Source organism: Hypanus sabinus, chromosome 1, assembly GCF_030144855.1.
Source record: "Hypanus sabinus isolate sHypSab1 chromosome 1, sHypSab1.hap1, whole genome shotgun sequence".
NCBI classification, from domain to species: domain Eukaryota; kingdom Metazoa; phylum Chordata; class Chondrichthyes; order Myliobatiformes; family Dasyatidae; genus Hypanus; species Hypanus sabinus.
The window spans coordinates 36,077,604-36,098,618 of record NC_082706.1 but is presented as its reverse complement, the minus strand read 5'-3'; the positions used below and the strand labels follow the sequence as shown (position 1 = coordinate 36,098,618).

General features: G+C 47.0%; 1 protein-coding gene across 1 annotated transcript in view; it reads right to left on the bottom strand.

Moving 5' to 3' along the window:
* Positions 1–2,851: 2,851 nt before the first annotated feature.
* Positions 2,852–21,015, bottom strand: part of LOC132397954 (low choriolytic enzyme-like) — a 29,971-nt gene continuing 11,807 nt past the window's right edge. Inside the window, exon 9 of the mRNA XM_059976829.1 lies at positions 2,852–3,015. Within this exon, the coding sequence (XP_059832812.1) occupies positions 2,852–3,015 (164 nt within the window). The remainder of the gene's footprint in view (positions 3,016–21,015) is intronic.

Below are 21,015 nucleotides of genomic sequence, written 5' to 3'. Positions count from 1 at the left end.
TAGCTAGAGACTGTATTGATCCACAGGAAATTAGCATTACAAGTGCTCAGATAGATAAATACAGAAATAAAAATGCAATGAATCTGAAAACGCTGGAACACACCGGGACAGGCAGCAACTGTGGAGATCACAAACAATAGAAAATCTGCTGCTGCTGGAAATCCAATCAACACACAAACATACACAGAGACTCTCTTTTCCCAAGTTTGAATGAAGGGTGCTGGGTCTGAAACGTGAACTGTTTCTCTTCTCATGGATGTCGTGAGTTTCCATCACTTTTAGGGCAGTAGTGGAGCTTGAGACAATAATCACCCACCACCAATGCCCTCAGCTTTTTTCTTAGCGCTAGTCATAAAAACAAGCACTCGGTGGAGTAAAACTGACAACAGTGAACCCCGCAGTGGAAAATGTGTACTTAGTTTCAACTACCATTAAGCAAACTCAAACACAAATTAAAAATCAGATCTCATACTTCAAAGCAGTTGCAGCTTGGTAATGTTCAGCAGGATATGTCGTTTTCAATTGCTGTTTATTGACACTGCCTGTCATATTCAATGACTAGCCATTTCTCAGGACAATTAAACCCACCAGATTGGACTGGAATATAAATCGGAGCAGGCAGGAACAGCAATTTCCCTCTTAAGGGACATCACGATGTTTCCTTTTAAACAGAATGGACTAGTTTCAGGGCTGTCACTATTTTTCCTGACACTTGCTTCTTGTTCCATATCACTCAGTAAAGGCGATGCATTGATAACCCAGCTTCGATTCCAAGGATTTACTCCATTTGCCACCACACATTAAGAGAATCCCATCTGAGGCATAGCTGGAAGTTGTAAAAGAAAGCTTCTGACGCGGGGGAGGAATGTGCACTCAGGCACTGCGCTGAATGGAATATGAAACACACACACCTACAAATACTGGTGCAGAATGAATCCCGCAAACAGGCCGAAATGTGCAACATCATAAGCATGGAACAGCACCCGGCAAGTTGGCAACAAGACCCAAAGCGTAAAGAATTAAGAATCGGTTTTGTAGACTCACCATTCAGAGAGTTTGATTTGCGGCTTTGTTCTACACGGCTGGTTTAACACAATAGAAAATGTATGACACAGACGGAGGCCCCATTGTCTCTGTTCCAGTCAAAAGGAACAGACCAGCCTAGCCCTGAGCCTCTTTATCTGTTACTGCTTTGCCTTAAATAACTTTACAACTTCAGATTTAAAGTTAATAAAGCCTTTCTCATTTATAGACAAAGTTACAAATATTTATCATCCCGTGTGTGTGTGTTTCTCAACTGAGAATCGTGACAGCAGGACTTAGTTTATAAGACAACGAGCAATAAACATCGAGGAGTTCCTGTACTAGTGATTATCCCTCAAAATCCCAAATATTTCAAGTTACTCCATGAAATAAATTGCACAATCTGAGTAACAACTACCTGAATCCTGAAACGGAGTCTCCATCATGCACTCTCTCAGTGTGATACCTCTCAATGCCGCATCAGCTCAGATGTGCTACTGTGCGGTGCATTATACAGCTGGTGTATGTTTGCAGCATTTCAAAAGATTGCCTAAATAGGAGATGTCCACGTACTTGAACAAGGTCTGGCATTTAACTGCTTCTGCCAAGTGGCCAAGTGGGCATGACTTAGGAGACACACAGTTTCACCATTTCATGCCCAAAGTAAAATCTTCACACTTGTCCAAAAAAAAACTCCTCCCGCACATTTGCCTATTTTATTTAGTCACAAGGCTATACAGCACAGTAAGCGGCTCTTCAGCCCATCTGGGTCCATGCTGTCCACATGCCTTTCTGAGCTGGTCCTACTTAACATAATCACTCTAAACTTTCCTAACTATCTAACTGTCAATGTAATCATACCCACCTCTAACCCTTCCTCTGGCAGCTGATTACACATATCTACTGGACTCTGGGTGAAAGTCTGAATTATAGGAAAGATGTCAACAAAATAGAGAGAGTACAGAGGAGATTTACTAGAATGTTACCTGGGTTTCAGCACCTAAGTTATAGGGAAAGATTGAACAAGTTAGGTCTTTATTCTTTGGAACATAGAAGGTTGAGGGGGGACTTGATAGAGGTACTTATAATTATGAAGGGGATAGATAGAGTTGACATGGTTGACATAGTTTTTTCCATTGAGAGTAGGGGAGATTCAAACAAGAGGATGTGAGTTGAGAGTTAAGGGGCAAAGGTTTAGGGGTAACATGAGGGGGAACTTCTTTACTTAGAGAGTGGTAGCTGTGTGGAACGAGCTTCCAGTAGAAGTGATAGAGGCAGGTTCAGTATTGTCATTTAAAGTGAAATTGGATAGGTATATGGACAGGAAAGGAATGGAGGGTTATGGGCTGAGTGCGGGTCGGTGGGACTATGTGAGAGTAAGCGTTCGTCATGGACTAGAAGGGCCAAGATGGCCTGTTTCCGTGCTGTAATTGTTATATGGTTATAAAAACCTGACTTTCATGTCCCTTTTAAAATTACCCCTTCTCACCTTAAGCCTTTGCCCTCTGAATGTAGACACCCTTGCCCTGGGAAGAATCCTATAATCCACTCTCAGGTATATAACCGAGCCTACTATCCACGGGGGAAAAAAGCCCCAAATTATCCAGTTTCTTATTTATTCCTCAAGCCATCCAGTCTTGGGCACAGCCTTGTAAATCTTTCTTGTACCTTTTCCAACCCAATGACGTCCTTCCTGTAGCTGGGTGACCAGAACTGAGCACAATACTCCGTGTGCTCTCACCAAGGCTTTGTACAGCTGTAACATGATGTCCCAGCTCCTGTAGTCAATGCACCAGCCGCTCAAAGCAAAGAGTGCCGGGCTGCTCCTTCACCAGCCTATCGACCTGCTGACATCCTTGTAGTTTAATATTCCATTCACTGTGCAAACGATTTTACCGAACTTGATGTCAGTTTCAGATACGTGGGTCTCCATCCAATTATGTTCAGTCAGATCTTGGATAATAATGCCCCAAACACAAGGGCTTGGTGCTGCTGTGGTGAAGCCAGACACACAGAAATGAAATATTAACATTTCAAAGGCAACGCACCTTCTGCTTAAAACCAGCACTAATGCTCTTTCATCCCACATCCCAAAGACACACCGGTCAGTGAGTTCATCGGCCACTCTAACTTGCTGCAGATATGTACAGAAGGGGTAGAATCTGGCAGAAGCTTTAAGAAAATTTGGGGAGAATGAATGGGTGATTTATGTTTGGTACGAGTTCAGTGGACTGTATGACAAAGGTAGAGGAATGCCAAGAAACACATGCTGTTACCTCTCCTCCCTGCTAACATTGTTATTTGAGTCACTGAACTAAATCAACACATGAACAGGGTGATGAAAGATGCAGGAAACATTGCAAAAGAGGTCCAAGGCCCTTTGCAGCTCTGATTTCTGAATTTGCTCTTTGTTTAGAAAATAGTCAATGCTTTTATTCCTCCTCCTAAGGTGCATGACCATACACTTCCCTGCACTGTATTCCATCTGCCACTTCTTTACCCATTCTCCCGATCTAAGTCCTTCTTCTTCCTTCGCACTAAGTACCCCTCCACCCACCTTTGTAACATTGACATACTTGGCCAAGGGACCATCGATTCCAACACTCTAATGACTGACACACAGTAAAGAGACACACACAATGACAATAGACAGTAGGTGCAGGAGTAGGCCATTTGGCCCTTCTAGCCAGCACCACCATTCACTGTGATCGTGGCTGATCATACACAATCAGTTCCCCGTTCATGCCCTCTCCCCATATCCCTTGACCCTGCTATCTATAAGAGATCTATCTAACTCTCTCTTGAATGCATCCAGAGATGGGGAGAGCATTCCACATATCCACCACTCTTTGGGTGAAAAAGTTTTTCCGCATCTCTGATCTAAATGGCCTACCTCTTATTCTCAAACTGTGACCTCTAGTTCTGGACTCACCCATCAGCGGGAACATGCTTCCTGCCTCCAGTGTGTCCAATCCCTTAATAATCTTATATGTTTCAATCAGATCCTCTCTCACCCTTCTAAATTCCAGTGTATACAAGCCCAGTCGCTCCAATCTTTCAACATATGACAGTCCCGCCATTCTGGGAATTAACCACGTGAACCTACGCTGCACTCCCTCAATGGCAAGAATGTCCTTCCTCAAATTTGGAGACCAGAACTGCACACAATACTCCAGGTGGGGTCTCACCAGGGCCCTGTACAGCTGCAGAAGGACTTCTTTACTCCTATACTCAATTCCTCTTGTTATAAAAGCCAGCATGCCATTAGCTTTCTTCATTGCCTGCTGTACCTGCATGCTTGCTTTCATTGACTGATGTACAAGAGCACCTAGATCTCATTGTACTTCCCCTTTTCCTAACTTGACTCCATTTAGATAGTAATCTGCCTTCCTGTTCTTGCCACCAAAGTGGATAACCTCACATTTATCCACATTAAACTGCATCTGCCATATATTTGCCCACTCACCCAACCTGTCCAAGTCACCCTGCATTCTCATAACATCCTCCTGATATTTCACACTGCCACCCAGCTTTGTGTCATCAGCAAATTTGCTAATGTTACCTTCAATCCCTTCATCCAAATCCTTAATGTATATTGTAAACAGTTGCGGTCCCAGCACTCAACCTTGTGGTACCCCACTGGTCACAGCCTGCCATTCCAAAAGGGACCCGTTAATCACTACTCATTGTTCCTGTCAGCCAGCCAATTTTCAATCCATTTCAGTACTCTGTCCCCAATACCATGTGCCCTAATTTTGCCCACTAATCTCCTATGTGGGACTTTATTAAAAGCTTTCTGGAAGTCCAGGTACACTACATCCACTGGCTCACCCTTGTCCATTTTCATAGTTACATCCTCAAAAGACTCCAGAAGATTAGTCAAGCAGGATTTTCCCTTCATAAATCCATGCTGACTTGGACTGATCCTTCTACTGCTATCCAAATGTGTCATAATTTCCTCTTTTATAATTGATTCCAGCATCTTTCCCACCATTGACGTCAGGCTAACCGGTCTATAATTCCCTGTTTTCTCTTTCCCTCCTTTCTTGAAAAGTGGGACAACATTAGCCACCCTCCAATCAGCAGGAACTGTTCCTGAATCTATAGAACATTGGAAAATGATTACCAATGCGCCCACGATTTCTAGAGTTACCTCTTTAAGTACCCTGGGATGCAGACCATCAGGTCCCAGGGACTTATCAGCCTTCAGACTCAACAGTCTATCCAGCACCGTTTCTTGCTTAATATAAATTTCCTTCAGTTCATCCTTTACCCTAGTTCCTTTGGCCACTATTACATCTGGGAGATTGTTTGTGTCTTCCCCAGTGAAGACAGATCCAAAGTACCTGTTCAACTCATCTGCCATTTCCTTGTTCTCCATAATAAATTCACCTGTTTCTGTCTTCAATGGCCCAATTTTGGTATTAACTATTTTTTTGCTATTCACATACCTAAAGAAGCTTTTACTATCCTCCTTTATATTCTTGGCTAGTTTACCTTCGTACCTCATTTTTTCTTGGTGTATTGCCTTTTTTGTTATCTTCTGTTGCTCTTTAAAAGCTTCCCAGTCCTCTGGTTTCCCTATCATTTTTGCTATGTTATACTTCTTCTCTTTTATTTTTACACTGCCCTTTACTTCCCTCGTCAGCCACGGCTGCCCCTTACTCCCCTTAGGATCTTTTTTCCTCTTTGGAATGAACCGATCCTGCATTATTCCCAGAAATACCTGCCACTGTTGTTCCACTGTCTTCCCTGCTAGGGTATTGTTCCATTGAACTTTGACCAGCTCCTCCCTCATAGCTCCATAGTTCCCTTTGTTCAACTGTAATACTGACACATCCGATTTTCCCTTCTCCTTCTCAAATTGTAGGTTAAAACATATCATATTATGGTCACTACCTCCTAATGGTTCCTTTACCTCGAGGTCCCTGATCAAATCCGGTTCATTGCACAACACTAAATCTAGAATTGCCTTCTCCCTGGTAGGCTCCAGTACAAGCTGTTCTATGAATCCATCTCGGAGGCACTCCACAAACTCCCTTTCCTGGGGTCCAGTACCATTCTGATTCTCCCAGTCTACCTGCATGTTGAAATCCCCCATGACAACCTTTGCGACATGCCAATTTTAACTCTTCATTCAACTTACACCCTACATCCAGACTGGGAGGAACTGTTGTCATCTCAGGCCAAAACCCTTCTTCAGGACTGGAAAGGAAAAGGGAAGATCCCATATTAAAAAGGTGGGAGAGGGAAGGAGGATAACTAGGTGATAGGCGAAGCCAGGTGGGTAGGAAAGATAAATGGCTGGAAAGGAAGGAATCTGATAGGAGAGGAGAGTGAACCATAGGAAAAAAAAGAAGAGGTTTCCACACCCTGCAGAACTCCACTAAGGCCCTCTTTATTTTCACTCCACGCCCCCTGTTTGTCAACCAATATTCTGTCCATCTTTCCAGTAATACCATGGGCTCTTATCTTGTTTAGCAGCCTCAGATGCAGCACTTTGTCAAAGGCCTTCTGAAAATCCTTTTGAACATCCACCCATTCCCCTTTGTCTTTCCTGCCTGTTACTTCCTCAAAGGATTCCAACAGATTTTTCCAGGCAAGATTTCATTTTACTGGGCAGTGGCTTGGGTGCAGGATGGGTAGAAGAAGGAGAGAGATGTCTTGCAACACTCACTCAGACAGAGGGACAGAGACAGACACACACTTCCACATAGGAGATTTGTCACAACTTAATGCAGTTATTTGTCATACTTCAGTGCTAATGTTACCTGTGCCAAGACCTGGCCCATTATGAAAGCCACGGTGTTGGAGACACCAATTTTTTTGTTGGTCAGAAAGTCAGTTACTTTGATTTGCAATTTTTCCCTCCGTTTGTGTTCATGGGATCCCTGTAAACACTCCATTGCTATCGGTTTGCCTACGAGTTTCCTTTGCTGTTCTGAAATCTCACCACGTCAGCACAGCACAGTGGAGTTGACCCTTTGCCATTTGTACATCAGTACCAAAGATGAATGGATACTGTCTAAAGTTCAATTGATCACATTTACAAAGCCAGGTGTGTAAAAAGCGCCCGAAGGATCATTGGGGACCAGAGTCGCCCCAACCACAAACTGCAACCATCCGGAAAACGGTACCGCAGCATAAGAACCAGGACCAACGGGCACCGGGACAGCTTCTTCCACCAGGCCATCAGACTGATGAACTGACACTGATACAATTGTATTTCTATGTTATGTTGTATGTACTATTTATTACAAATCACTATGCATTGCACATTTAGACAGAGACATAATGTAAAAGTATTTTTACTCATGTATGTGAAGGATATAAGTAATAAAGACAATTCAATTCAATATTGTTTTCTACTTCACCTGTTTGACGAAGGCAGCTTTTGTGATCTTGTGAATCCCCTCTGCACCCTCTCCGGTTGCCATCCTCTATCCGTTTGGACTAGTCTCCCATGTGGGACCTTGTTGAAGACCTTCCTGACGTCTCTTTAACCTATTACACTGCCTTCGTCAATATACTTAAAAAAAAAATACTCCTGGTAGGATTTGCCCTTCTTGACAAAGCCATGGATATCTCTGATCAGTCTTTGCCTCTCTCTTATCTCCCTACCACTGATGAGTGGTTCTCAAGTCTGTAATTATCACTGTCTTCACTGCTGCCCTTCTTTGAAGGAAGACCACATTTGCCATCCCCTAATAATCTGTTTCTCACTTGTCCAGTGATGATACAAGAATCTCACCCAATGTCCCAGCAACCTTTTCTCCTACTTCCCATTGCAGCCTGGGATAAATCACATCTTGTCCTGGTGATTTATCCATCACGGGCACAATCCCCCTCACCTCCAAGGAGGTAGCACTGCAGGAAGGTGGTACCCATCTCTAAAGACTCCAGGACATGCCCTCTTTTCATTGCTACCATCAGGGAGGAGGTACAAGAGTCTGAAGACCCACACCCAAAAGTTTTAGAAACAGCTTCTTCCCTTCCATCAGAGTTCTGAATGGCCCACAAACCCATGAACACTATCTCAATAATCCTCCTCTGCACCATTTATTCAGTTATTGTAACTTGTAGAGATTTTTATATCCTGCACTGGAACTGTTACCATAAAACAATAGATTTCACAACACATCAGTGATAATAAACTTGTTTCTGATAACACACCCCCAGCAAACTGACAACACTCTTTACTCTCTACTCATACGACCTTGTTTGATACCCTCGCTTAAAACATTAATTGACTAACGGTGAGATCCTATCTACTCTTTTATGCCCTGGTCTTCCCAGAAAGCACAGCCCTGACCCTGAAGGGTTAGCAGAGTACTGGAAACAAAAGTGAAATTGGCTGATTATTGTTGTGGTATGAAACTTGTTCTGCACGCTGTTCGTACAGATTAAATCATTGCACCGACTGAGTACAAGGTGAAATAATAACAGAATGAAGTGCAACAGAGGAAGGGCAGGGCAGGTAAACCACAAGGGGCAAGATGGTGAAGTCAGGAGTCCATCTGATCATACAATGGAACTGTTGAAGAGTCTTGTCACAGCGGAGTGGAAGCTATCCTCGAGCCTGTGGCTTTTGTAACTTGCCTGATAGAATAGGGAAGACGGCAGAATGGTCCCCTGGTCCTGGGGACAGCAGGTTTGCTTTGGAAATGAAAAGCACAGCCTGGAAGCAGTAAGACGTGCCTTTGGCTGGGGAGGTGACAATCAGGATGGGCAATTTCAGACTGAAACAAGAAACGTCCTCAGTGGAGTGCAGGGCCAATGGAAATCGTTACTCCAGACAGTCAGTCACTGCGTTAATTGAACGTGGATCTACAAGGGTGTGCAAGACAGTGCAGGAAATGGTGTTGAGGTAGATCAACTGACAGTGGAGGTCCTGTTCCCATTCCGTACAGTTTCATAAAACTAATGAATGACTCCCGACTCTCCAGACTCTGGCCCCTCGTGAACGGAGACCGGATTCAGCCTGCAGTATACGAGGCCACTTAGTTCAAGACTGAGAATAATCAGCAGGTGTAAAGAGGAAAGTGAAGGGGCAGAGGAACCCATAGCTCTCAGTGGCTCTTTGAACAGCGCTTGACGGACAGGGGAGATGGGGAGGATGAGGGGAGGGAGCACAAGAGGAAAATGCCTCCTCTTGACTCACCTGACAGTTAGGGGGAGGGGAGAAGGGGAAAAGAGGGGAAAAAAGGAGTCTTTAATCAAAATGTGAACCATCCATCTGCCTAACCCCCTGAGCAGCGTGGACGATTCCACTCTCACATCTCCATTCTGCTGTTCAGGTGCGGAGGAGTAGGTAAGATGTCCTCCCTGCTCCTGTGGCCCCGTGTAGGCTGAGGAGAGCTCTGTAGCCACCAGGCTCTTGCCCTTGCCCTGCAGACTGGCTGCTCCGAGCTTCATCCCTCAGTCCATCACAGGGCTCTGCTCCCGGGGTTGAGACCAACAGGAAGACGCCCGAATCTTGCTGGTCTTCCCGTCTACAGATACATTGGTGCATTTGTGCAGTGAATGGAGATAATACGTTCTGACTAGTCAATATACACACTGCAAGATCAAATAATACTTTTGGAAGAAGCCCCTGGCCTGGCCAAAATACCTATAGTTTCATAGGAGCAGCAAACCATTTGGCCCAGTCTGCACCACCATCCCATTACAGCCAATTTACTATCCCTCTCCTGCACAGCAAGCAGAGAAACCTTTCCAATGAATTGACATGCAGGGGACCCAGATTTAAGCCTATGGACATTCTGAGAATATATAAAAGAAAAGCTCTTTAACGTCGAATGTGGTTCTGCTCTCCGCTGGAGGTTTTATTGATCACACATAAATTCATCATTTGGTGAAGTAGAACCTTGCTCGTCACCTCCCTCCCTTTCTTCCATGGTCCACTGTCCTGTCCTATTAGATTCCTCCTTCTTCAGCATTGACCTCTTCCACCTATCACCTTCCAGCTTCTTATTTCAACCCCCTTCACCACAAACCCACCTTAGCCCTCACCTGGTGTCACCCATCACCTGACACCTTCCCCTCCTCACACCTTTTGTTTGGAGGCCCCGCGTGCAACACATCCCCCAGCCCTCCGAGCCATACCACACAAAAACCCCCCATTTAATCCAAGCCTAATCACAGGACAACTTACCAATTAACCTACCAATCGGTACATATTGGGACTGTGGGAGGAAACCCAAGCACACAGGGGGAAACCCACGTGGTCACGGGGAGAACATACAGTCAGCGGAGGGAACTGAACCCAGGTCGTCTGCCCTGTGAAGCACTGTGCTAACCACACTGCCATTGTGCCACCCCCAACTACAACACTTCCCACCTTCTGGCCCCTTCCTTCCCAGTCCCAAAGAAGGGTCTCAACCCAAAATGTCAACAGTTTATTCCCAGCAGACCTGCTGAGTTCGCCAGCATTTTGTGTGCATTGTACAAGATTCCCAGCACCTGCAGAATTTCCTGTGCTGCAGGAAGAGTGACACCATCTGCACATGAGTACCTAGAGAACAATCCAAAATAACAAGTACAGCCAGGTTAGAAGGGGCTGCATCAACATAACTGTGGTGAGCCCACTGTGATTGGTTGGTATGCACTAGGTTACACAGCAAAAGCTCATTGCTTTCACGGTTTAACACCACCTTCGTTAGGGAGTTCAATTGAACTACTTCACAAGGTGAACAAAGTATTAAATTAAATCTGATCAATTGTAGATTCTTGTCCAATAACTCTGCATTGAATTAGCTTTGTATATCTGGGTCAACGTGAGACACGATGGGCCATAAAAATATCTCCTGTGGTGACTTTTCTATGATCATCACACTCTGGGCCTTTGGCTCTCTGATGAGAGGGGGAAAAAGTCACAGGATTTCAAAAACCAAGATGAAATACATTCTTTTTATTCATTCAGGCAGAGAGTAACTCCCAGTCTGTACACAGAGGGGAAAAAATTTGCTTCTTAAATCAAAGACATATTCCCCCAGGATTCCCTACCTGGCACAACCCGCCCATCATCTTTCACCCTTCCTCAGTCCACCCATCACCGCTGACTCCTGTCCCTCCATTGTCTTTCCCCACAACTGTCACCCCTCTCCACTCTCAGTCCCAATGTTGTGTTTCAACCCAGAACACATTCTGCCTCCCCCCACCCCAACCTTTTGACTTCCTCCAGCAGATTGTTTGTCGCTCCTGATTCTAGCATCTGTTGTCTTGCGTTCTCCCCCAGATATTTAGATCTTCTCACAAATTTTAGAGCTGCAGCCCTTCGAGCTGCACTGCTAACAACCCCTGTGGATTGTGGGAGGAGATCTGTACACTGCTCAGGGAAGACCTTATAGAGGTTGGCGGGTTTGAACGCTGAACGCCGATGGCCCATGCTGTAACAGAGTCACACTAACTGCTACACTACCGTGTTGCCCTTTGTGGTGAGTTAGGGTATAATTGAGACTGAGGTCAGTCTTTGCCTACATCAGCAACCTCCCCCCTCCCACCCCCGTGCCCAGTACTCCCCTGAAGAAGGAAAGGACAGCGGAAGAACAGATGAGAAGTCTCACTGGTCTCAGCCTCGGCAACAGACAGACTTAATAAATTCAAAACCTGTACTTGTTTTACAATGTGCTTGCACTAACCGGTCAGTTAACAAGTTACTTTCTACACCGAGTCAGAAGGTGGTGGGTTCGAATCCCAGAAAGAGAGTTGGACGCAAGTTCTAGGCTGACATTCTGCTGGAACTTGGCACAGTCAGAGGAGGCACCATCCAGCTGAACCCCCCTCACTGCGTGCAAGGCAGTCCCCAGACCTACGCTACACCAGAAAGTAAACATCAATCCAATCACGGTTGCATCACTGTTTGCAGGAGCTCTCTATGCAGAATGCACTTCATTTCCAACAGCATAACAGTGACCGCTTTTAAATACTTCTGTTTGTAAAATGCTTGAGGCTGCAAAAGGTGCCACAGAAAATCCTTATAGTGACAAGGTTTAAAGAGGTTAAAACATCTAGAACATTAGCCTAGCAACTCTGGAATCCGGAAGACAAAAGTACATTCCAATCATTTATTTCGTCTCTCCTAAATACATTCTGGAAACCAGTAGAAGGGAGAAAGCCAGGTATTAGAGAGAGAGCTCTAAGCTCTGAAAGTGCTTTACATTGCAGACCAGACAGGCTCGGCTTGTGCGTGCGAGCACAGGCGTTAACGGTGACCTGCCAAGGAATCTGGGATCACAAGTCCACCATCCAGGTGAGACTCCTTCCTTTCCTTCGAGGTGGTTGGCAGTTTGGGGCCCGCTGCCTCCTGTCGCGGTGCAGCTCAGCCCTGCTGCGTTGTTCCGTCAGCTCACCGCAGAACACCTTCAATTATCTCCTAAAGACTCAGTCACTGGTCAGGAGCTACAGGAACATCCCAACATCAAGACCATGGGCTTCTCCTGTGCTAGTGACAGATACTACGGCAGAGAATTAGGCCATTTGGCCCAAGCAGTCAATGCCAATGTTTACACCTTCATCTCTTCCTATCTAAAACTGACCCAAGTTGAGCTAACCTCGGACACAATCTGGCAGTCTCTCAGCTTTCATTGTTGACCCCCCAACTCGATATTTGATCTGAAACTGTCCCCCCAAGGAAGATTAGCCCAGACTGTGCACCTTTCAAACCTACAGGCAGCTCTGAAGGATGAGCTGGTCTTGCCGTTAACTCTGTTAATCTGTAGTCCAGGAAAAACAAAGCACTGCACACACTGCAAAACGGAAACTGAAGCAGAAAGTGCCGTGATCGGTAACAGATCAGGCAGCACATTTGGAGAGAGTAACAGAAGTTAGTATCTCAGGAACACAAGGGACCCTGCAGATGCTGGAAATCCAGAGCAACACACACACACACACAATGCTGGAGGAACTCAGCGGGTCAGGCAGCGTCTATGGAGAGGAATATGAAGAGTCTCGGTCTGAAACGTTGACTCCTTATTCCCCTCCATAGAAGCTGCCTCACCTGCTGAGATCCTCTTGTAATTTTTGTTAGTTAATGTTTCAGATCAATGATTTTTCAACTGTGTCAGATGTGGGCAAATGGGACTAACTTGGATGAACATCTTAGTTGGCAAGGACCAGTTAGGCCATAGGGCCTGTTTCTACGCTGTACGACTCTAGAACAAGGTACATTTTAGGGACAAAGTTTCTAACTTATCACATTCCAAATATGTGGGCACTGAGCTTGAGGCTGAAACTGGGTCAACCTTAGACTCGAAGAGGGCCAGCGAGACGTCGAACACTAACAAACATCTGAAGATGTACAAAAATGTTCTGACTGATTGCATCATGGTCTGGTACGGCAATTTAAATGTGCACGAATGCAAGAAGCTGCAGAGAATAATGGACTCCATCCAGTGTGTCGTGAGCACACCCCTCCCCACCAAAAGTGGTCTCTGCAGGAGGTGCTGTCTCAAGAAGATTCATCAAAGGTCCCCACCATCCAGTCCACGCCATCTTCTCCCTGTTACCTCTGGGCAGGAAGCCTGAAACCCAGGTTCAAGAATAGCTAGTTCCCTTCAACCATTCAGATCTTGAACCAATGGATAAAACCCTAACCACTACACTATAACTACTTTGAACTAAAGTGGACTTCGTATTTGTTTGTTCTAATTGTATTTTTTTTAATATAAAGTTATGTGCAACTTGTGTTTAATTTAGGTTTTAATGTTTTTTGTGAATGCTGCGTATCTGACGCTATGTGCCTGTGATGCAAGATTGTAATAGGACTAGTGCAGAGGAGAATAAACTTGACTTTGACTATAAGCTCAATGATTGCACGGGCAGTACAAATATGCACCTCAGGATAGTTGTCAAGGTTTCACCGGCTGTGGAAATTGCACAGTGTGAAAGTGAAAGAGCAGACAGGACAGTGGAGACAGATCCCACAGCCCAGTTCTTCCTTCAGCTCTTTCTGATTGGTCAGATCTTGACTTATTCAATATGCCTGTCCACTGGGGGACAGGTCCACCTTGGCCTTTAGCCACTTGTGACCCCGGTTCCCAGCAACGGCTTGTGCCAGTATGAGGAGCTCTCGTACTTCAGTTTCCAACGTGAAGTGTCACATCCAATCTGTCAGCGGCTGCTGAATTCACCACTGGGCTGCAGAAGGCTGTCTCCCTCACTCTTGGCTATGAAAGGTTGTAAAACATCATTGTGAAAGGCTGGCAAGTTCCCTTCATTCCCCGGATCAGCAAGGTAAAGGCAAGGTCTTCAGCACGGGGTTAACCCCAAGTTTTCCATATTACATTGGTCAGAGCACTTTAGAAGCTATGGGAGATGCAAAGTTAAAAGCACTATGTAAATGTGCCCTGCTCAAGTTTTACTCACTTTATAACTTTGATTGTGTGGCTAGGTACAGCTCCAGTACTTAAGGAAGTTTGTCGACAGCCCCACGGTTGTTGGCAGAGTCAAAGGTTGAGACGAATTGGCACATAGAGAGATTGAAGATCGGGTTAACTGGCATCACAACAATTTCCCACTCAACATCAGCACAACCAAAGAGGTCCAGGTCGAAACAGCAGAGATCTCATTAGGGAATCAGAGCAGGAGAGGGTCAGTAGCATTAAATTCCTTGGTGTTAACCTAGCGGAGGATCTGTCTTAGGACTAGCACAAGTCCCTTCACAAAGGGGAGAAAGCATCTCTACTTTCTTTGAGGTTTTGCACAGATTCAGCGCGTCACCAAAAACTGACCAGCTTCTGTAGGTGCACAGTGGAGAGTAAACTAACTGGTTGCATCACGGCCGGTGTGGAAACACCAAAGCCCAGGAACAGAGAGGACGACAGAAAATGGCGGATACAGCCCAGTCCGTCACAGGAAAAGCCCACTTCGCCAACGAGTACATCACCATGAGAAAGCAGTGCCCACGAAGGAACCCTGCCATGCTCTTTTCTCTCTACTTTAAGACCTACACCACCAGGTTCAGGATTAGTTATTACCCTACAACCACCAGACTCCTGAACCAGTGTGGACAACTCTGAGTTGATTCCACAACCCACAGGCTCACTTTCAAGGTCTCTTTACAACTCGATCTCAGGATTACTTTTTTAAAATTTAGTTGTCTTCTTTTGCACATTGGTCGTTTGTCAGTCTTTGTTTATGGTACAATTTATGAAAATTGTATGTCTTTATTTTTCTTGCAAATTGTTGCTTCTCTCCATGCCTTGTGGCACATTGGGTGGCAACCTTGCCATTTCTTTAGCATTTTGTCTGTTTAAAAAAAAACGAGGCCAAGTCACTACCTCAATGCGCCACCCAGCATAGATGGAAAGCATACAAGGAGCCAGCTGGATTCAAACCCAGGACCACTCGCCCCAGTCCAGTGCTGATGCCACTACACCACCAGCCAGCTTTCTTGTAAATGGCTACAAGAAAATGCACCTCAAGGTAAAATATGTGATAACATACATTCTTTGATAATAAATTCACTTTGAACTTTGAGCAATCCTATAGGAAAGAGTCCCTCTCTGTATCTGTGTCCGGTAGATTCCACTGACTCACACACACCGCAGAGCACACGAAGAGCTAAAACACACACAGAGGACTCACATGCACACACGCACACGCACACAATACCTCAAGCTGGATCTCTGCTCACCATCAGATCCTTCGTCACTGGCCACCTTCCTCGCACTGAAGCCTGGAACCAGATGCACACTGTTTGCCTCTCACCACTCACCCACGTGGTACCAGAACGACAGCCCCCTCTGCCCGGTCAGTACTGGGCAGGCGAGCACAGCCTTCTCCCTAATCCGCTGAGGATATGACGCCTCCAGGCACAAGCGACGGCCTGGTCAGCTCATCCATCGGAATTGACTCGGTAACCCTGGAAACGGAGGGAATAGTTGCTGCAATGAGCAGACAACATTGGAAACGCTCAGCTGCCCAGGCAGTATCTGTGGAGGGAGAGATTACACACCAAGCGGAAGACTTTTCTTCAAAACCCTTGACTGTAAATTGTCATCAAGATGGGGTGCCACTGTAGCACAGCTTGGGATGTCGCAGTTCAAAGTTCAATTCCAGCATCCTCTGTAAGCACGCTTGTACCTTCCCCCCAGGAAAGGGCGTGTTTCCCCGGGTGCTCTGGTTTCCTCCCTCAGGTTAATCGGTCATCATGAATTGTCCCATGATTAAGGTAAGGTAGGTCGCATCCTGAATTATTTCCAGGTAGTGGACGACCCCCTTTCACGCCGCTCTGGCGCACTGGGGAAATCGCGTACTAGGCAAGTTACAGCAGTGGTTTGCCATTGACTTCTGCCAGGTGAGGTTTCTTTTTATTAAAGAGATCACCAGCTCTTAACGGGAGCCGGCTGGATTCGATCTCTCGCCCTGAAGTCCAGCACTGATGCCACTATGCCATCAGCCGGCTGTCCCATGATTAGGCCAGGGTTAAGTTGGTGGGTTTCGGGCCGTGGGGCTCAAGGGCCCTACTCCACACCGTATCTAAATAAAGACTGGTGCACCATCGCACGTTGAATGGCCTGTCCAGTGCTGGACTGTTCGATGATCTATGAAGGTCTTTGATAATGAAATGCTCGCATTGGTTCTCTCTCCACTGACACTGCTTGGCTTGCTGAGCGTTTCCACCATTGGCTGTGGACCTATTGTACATAAACCAGACAGATTTTAATCACTGTCACAAGCAGTGATCCCAACTTTACTTAACTGAATTTCAAATCCCCGTTTGCCAGAATCGCACTTGAACAACTTCCTCCGGGTCACCACATTCCGTCGATGTTGGAAATCCGGAGAAACACACAATTCAGGCAGCGTCAGTGAAGGCAAGTAAACGGTTAACATTCCGGGCCAAGACTTTTCATCAGGACTGGAAAGGAAGGGGGCAGAAGCCAGAATGAGAAGGTGGGGAAAGGGGGGGGGGGTACAAGCTGACAGGTTACAGGTGAGGGGAAGGTGGATGGGTGGGGGGGGAATGATGTGAGAAGTTAGGAGCTGGTAAATGGAAAGAGGAGGATTCTGATAGGAGAGAACAGCAGACAAGGAGAGAAGGAAGATGGCGAATCAGAGGGAGGTGATGGGCGGGTCTAATGGTAGAGGACAAGAAGGGGTGAGTGGGTAACCAGAATAGGAAATGGGGTAACAGATAAAAAGGGAGTCAGACAGAGAGGGGTAATTACTGGAAGCTAGACAAGATGTTGATGCCATCAGGTTTGACTACCCAGACAGAATATGAGGTGTTGTTCCTCCATCCAGATCACCAGTCTATGTCAGCAGGTTGACCAGCCACATTAATGTGACCTTCCCCCGGTGGACCAGAGAAAGCAGCCCACTCTCTCTGCACAGCTGCAAGTCAATCCCACGAGCACAGAAAGCATTTCTTCACAATGATTCAGATACACTGCTCTGCCCAGCAGCTTAAGCTGGCTCCAGCCTAGCCCATAGTCAGGTTACAATCACAATTCTTACAACACACAAGCAACCATTCAGCCCATCAAGTCTATGCCAGCCCTCTAGATCCTGCCAAGGTGTGTAGCCTTGTGAACCATCAACTCAATTCTGAAGAACACAGGCTTGAAATACAAAGATGCAGTATTTCTACACAACCTCAGTGTTTGGCAAAACTAGAGAATCACAGGAAGCTTACAGCAGTAAGTGGTTTCAGTTTGTGAAAGAGTCCAGCCAGTCCTCACTTCATGAACTTATCAGTCTCCTTTCCAAGAGTCACAACTGAATTCACTAGAACTGAAAAAAAAAATCAAAACCGGACCACGATTTTACTCTAAAACTAAACAGGAAGTACTCAGAACATCAGGCAGCGTCAGTGGACAGAGAAATAAAGTGTATATCTCGGCCTGGCGGTGTTCCATTAGATTTGATTCCAATCAGTGGAGTTAAGGTGATTTGTCTACACGTACAGCCATCACTGCTGCTCTCACTGGCGCTGGCTCAGAGTTCCAGCTGTTTTCTCCTCCCATTGCTTCAACACCCCCAGCAGCAAAGGCTCCAATTTGCAGCGCTGAAAGAGGCTGCAGAGGGTTGCGGACACAGGTGCAGCCCTCCCCGCCGGGAAAGACAGCTTCAGGAAGGCAGCATCCATCACTAAGGACCCTCACCAGCCGGGACATGTTACCATCTTCTCATTACCACCAGAAGCTTCTTGCCCTCTGCCATCAGATTTCTGAATGGTCCATGAACACCACCACAATATTCCTTCTGCACTGTTTATTTTTTAGGTGTTTTTTTTACATTGTACATCGTACTGCTGCAGCAAAACAATAAAATTCATCAATAATAATAAATCTGATTCTGACATTTCCCCTCAACTCCTCGGTCCTTGTACTGCCCTTTGCTGTGATCCGCTTTCGGCCCGGTCCCACTGGTACCCTCCGAGGGGAGGCTCTCGCAGGGTTCTCCGACCCAGTGGGCATCCCTGAAGGAGCAGCTGGGGGTCTAGGGCCTGGCTGAGGGGGAAGATTACTGGGTGGGAGGTTTTCACTCAAGGGGGACAACCCTTGGAGGGGTTCCTCACCGAGGGCCTGCAACCCAGGAGGTACTCTGCAGAGACTTTGTCAGACAAGTGGGACTGACCAGAGGGAGGGACCTGGTCAGAGAGAGGGGCAAGGTCTGTTCCCGCGGTCAGGTTGAAGGCCAGGGTGCGGTCAGTGGATGGAGCCTGTTTGGAGGGAAGTGCCTAGTCGGATGGGATGGTGTCTGTGAGTGCGAGCTGCTTGTTGGGTGGGGTTAGGTTAGAGGTCGGGGCCTCTTCAATGGGCATGGCCTGGTCGGAGGTCAGAGGGTGGGGGCAAGTCACAGGGTGCAGCCTTACCGGGGGCATGGCCACGTCAGAGGCTGGGGTCATGTCAATCGGAGGCGATGTTGGTTCACGAGGAGTCGGCGTCTCCACCCGTCCATCCCCACCTGGGTGCCCGAAGCGAGCCCCTGGGATGGAGGATGGTGGCCGGGGAGGTGTCCGTGGTGTCGAGCCAGCAGAACCGGCGGAGGCGGACAGTGGCCCCGCCGCAGGGCGGAGGACAACTCGTGGTGAGTGGCGGCTCCGGCAGCCCCCCGGGCAGGAACCGTGCGCCCGCGGTGGAGTTTGGCCCCGATGCGCCGAGCCGGGAGACCGGCGGACCGGGTTTGCGCTCCGTGGGGGCAGCCCAGGAGAGAAACCTCGGCTCGGGGTCGCGGGCGATGGTGGGCAGCTCCAGGAACGCCGGGCACCGGCTCCTCAGTGGCTGCCCTGTGTGCGAACAGGCGCATTCCCACCTCCGGAGCGGCGGTGGACTGGATCCCCGCCGACCCGTCCCCACAAGAAGCCCCCACCACTCCTGCGCTTCCAGCATGGGCGTCCCGGAAAGATTTCGGCCCGACTGCCTTCTTGGTTCTCCGGGTCTCAGAGCGGCACCATTCTCCACTGGATGCCCCAAGGGGGGAGGGAGAGGTGAGAACAAACTTAAGTGACCCCTCAGGTTTCCGGGATCAGAGCAGAAAGAGTCTCCCCACCCCTCACGTGGGCTGATGTTGGAAACAGATGATATAGAAGGCCATTCTGCCCTTCATATCTGTTCCCCACCCATGAAGATCATGGCAGTTCCTTTTCCTTAGTGACTCCTCCAATAACACCGGATCCTTTTAATGGCCAAGAATCTACTGGTCACCTTCATGAATGGGTCAACACAATTATACCCTCACGGATAGAGAATTCCATCTCAATACGTGAAGAAACGTCTTTTCACACGTCAGCATGTAGACACCTTTTTGCAATCCCAGTTTTGGACACTCCAGCCGGGCAAAGTCCAGCTCCTACCTACCAAGCAGTTTGTATGTTCCAATGAAATAATCTCCACCCTCGAGATTTAGGTAATACAAACCCAGATTGTTCAATCTCTGCTTTTGTGAGAGATCGCTATGCTAGGAATCAACCTGGTCATGTCTGAACTCTGTCTTCTTGTGTGTTACCCCCAGCTGTCAGTCTGTGGCTTCATATTGCCATGTGCTCCAGTCCCCGCTCCTGCTCTACTCCGGCCCCCGTATCACTGAGTACTTCATCTCTCATCTGTTTCCCATTATCACCTGTATTGCTGCCACCAGTGTCTGATTGTGCTCCACCTATCATCTGCCTCTCTGTTTATTTCAGTCCTGTGTTTTCACCTGTTTTCCACCAGATTGTGCCAGTGAATATTCTTGAGCCTTTCCAGAATTTCTATCTGTACTCTGTCTGTCTGAATATCGACTCTGCCTGTTTCCCGATTCTGGTTTTTGGATTTCTCTGGGCGTTTTGATCTCTGCCTGAACTTTGTTGCCCCTTTGGATTTTCTACTCAATATCATTGTGTGCACAGTACAGGGTCTGCAATTAGATCCCTGCTCCAGCGTCCCAACAGGTTAACCTCCTGTGCTCTGACTGCAGTGACTTCTTCCTTCATTGGGGGACCAGATGGGTCTCACCAGTTCCCAATGTAGCTGCAGTAGGACACCTCTTGAATTCCAGTCCTGAGTAAAGGCCATCGTACCATTTGCCATTTGTGTTAATCTTCAATAATTTATACTCACTGCTTGTGCAGGGAGGGGGATTTTGGGGTTCTAACATTTAGCTGCCATTCATTCTTGAGGCACTCCCCTGTTTTCATGGATGTTGGTGAAGATAAAGAATTCCAGGATGTATATGTTTCTGAAATTAAATGTACCTATTGAACATGGACACCCAGATCCCTTTGAACACCAACTGCTCAAGCTTGTCCTAGTCCAAACCCCACTTCTTCCAAGACAATTTGTCTCTGTAATCCCATCACCCCTCAGCTCTGGTCTGCAGGTCCCAGCTTCTCAAGTACACCCCCAGATAGTTTACGGGTGGGTAGGGTTCTGCTGCACTCCCCCTTGAGTTTGAGACACTTTCCCCACCTCTCCCCCTTTCCAACCACAGAGCTACCCAACAAAAGTAGTGTTTTCCTCGTGGACTGTTTCCGAGATGCACGTAGAGGAGGGCTCATCCTTGCCT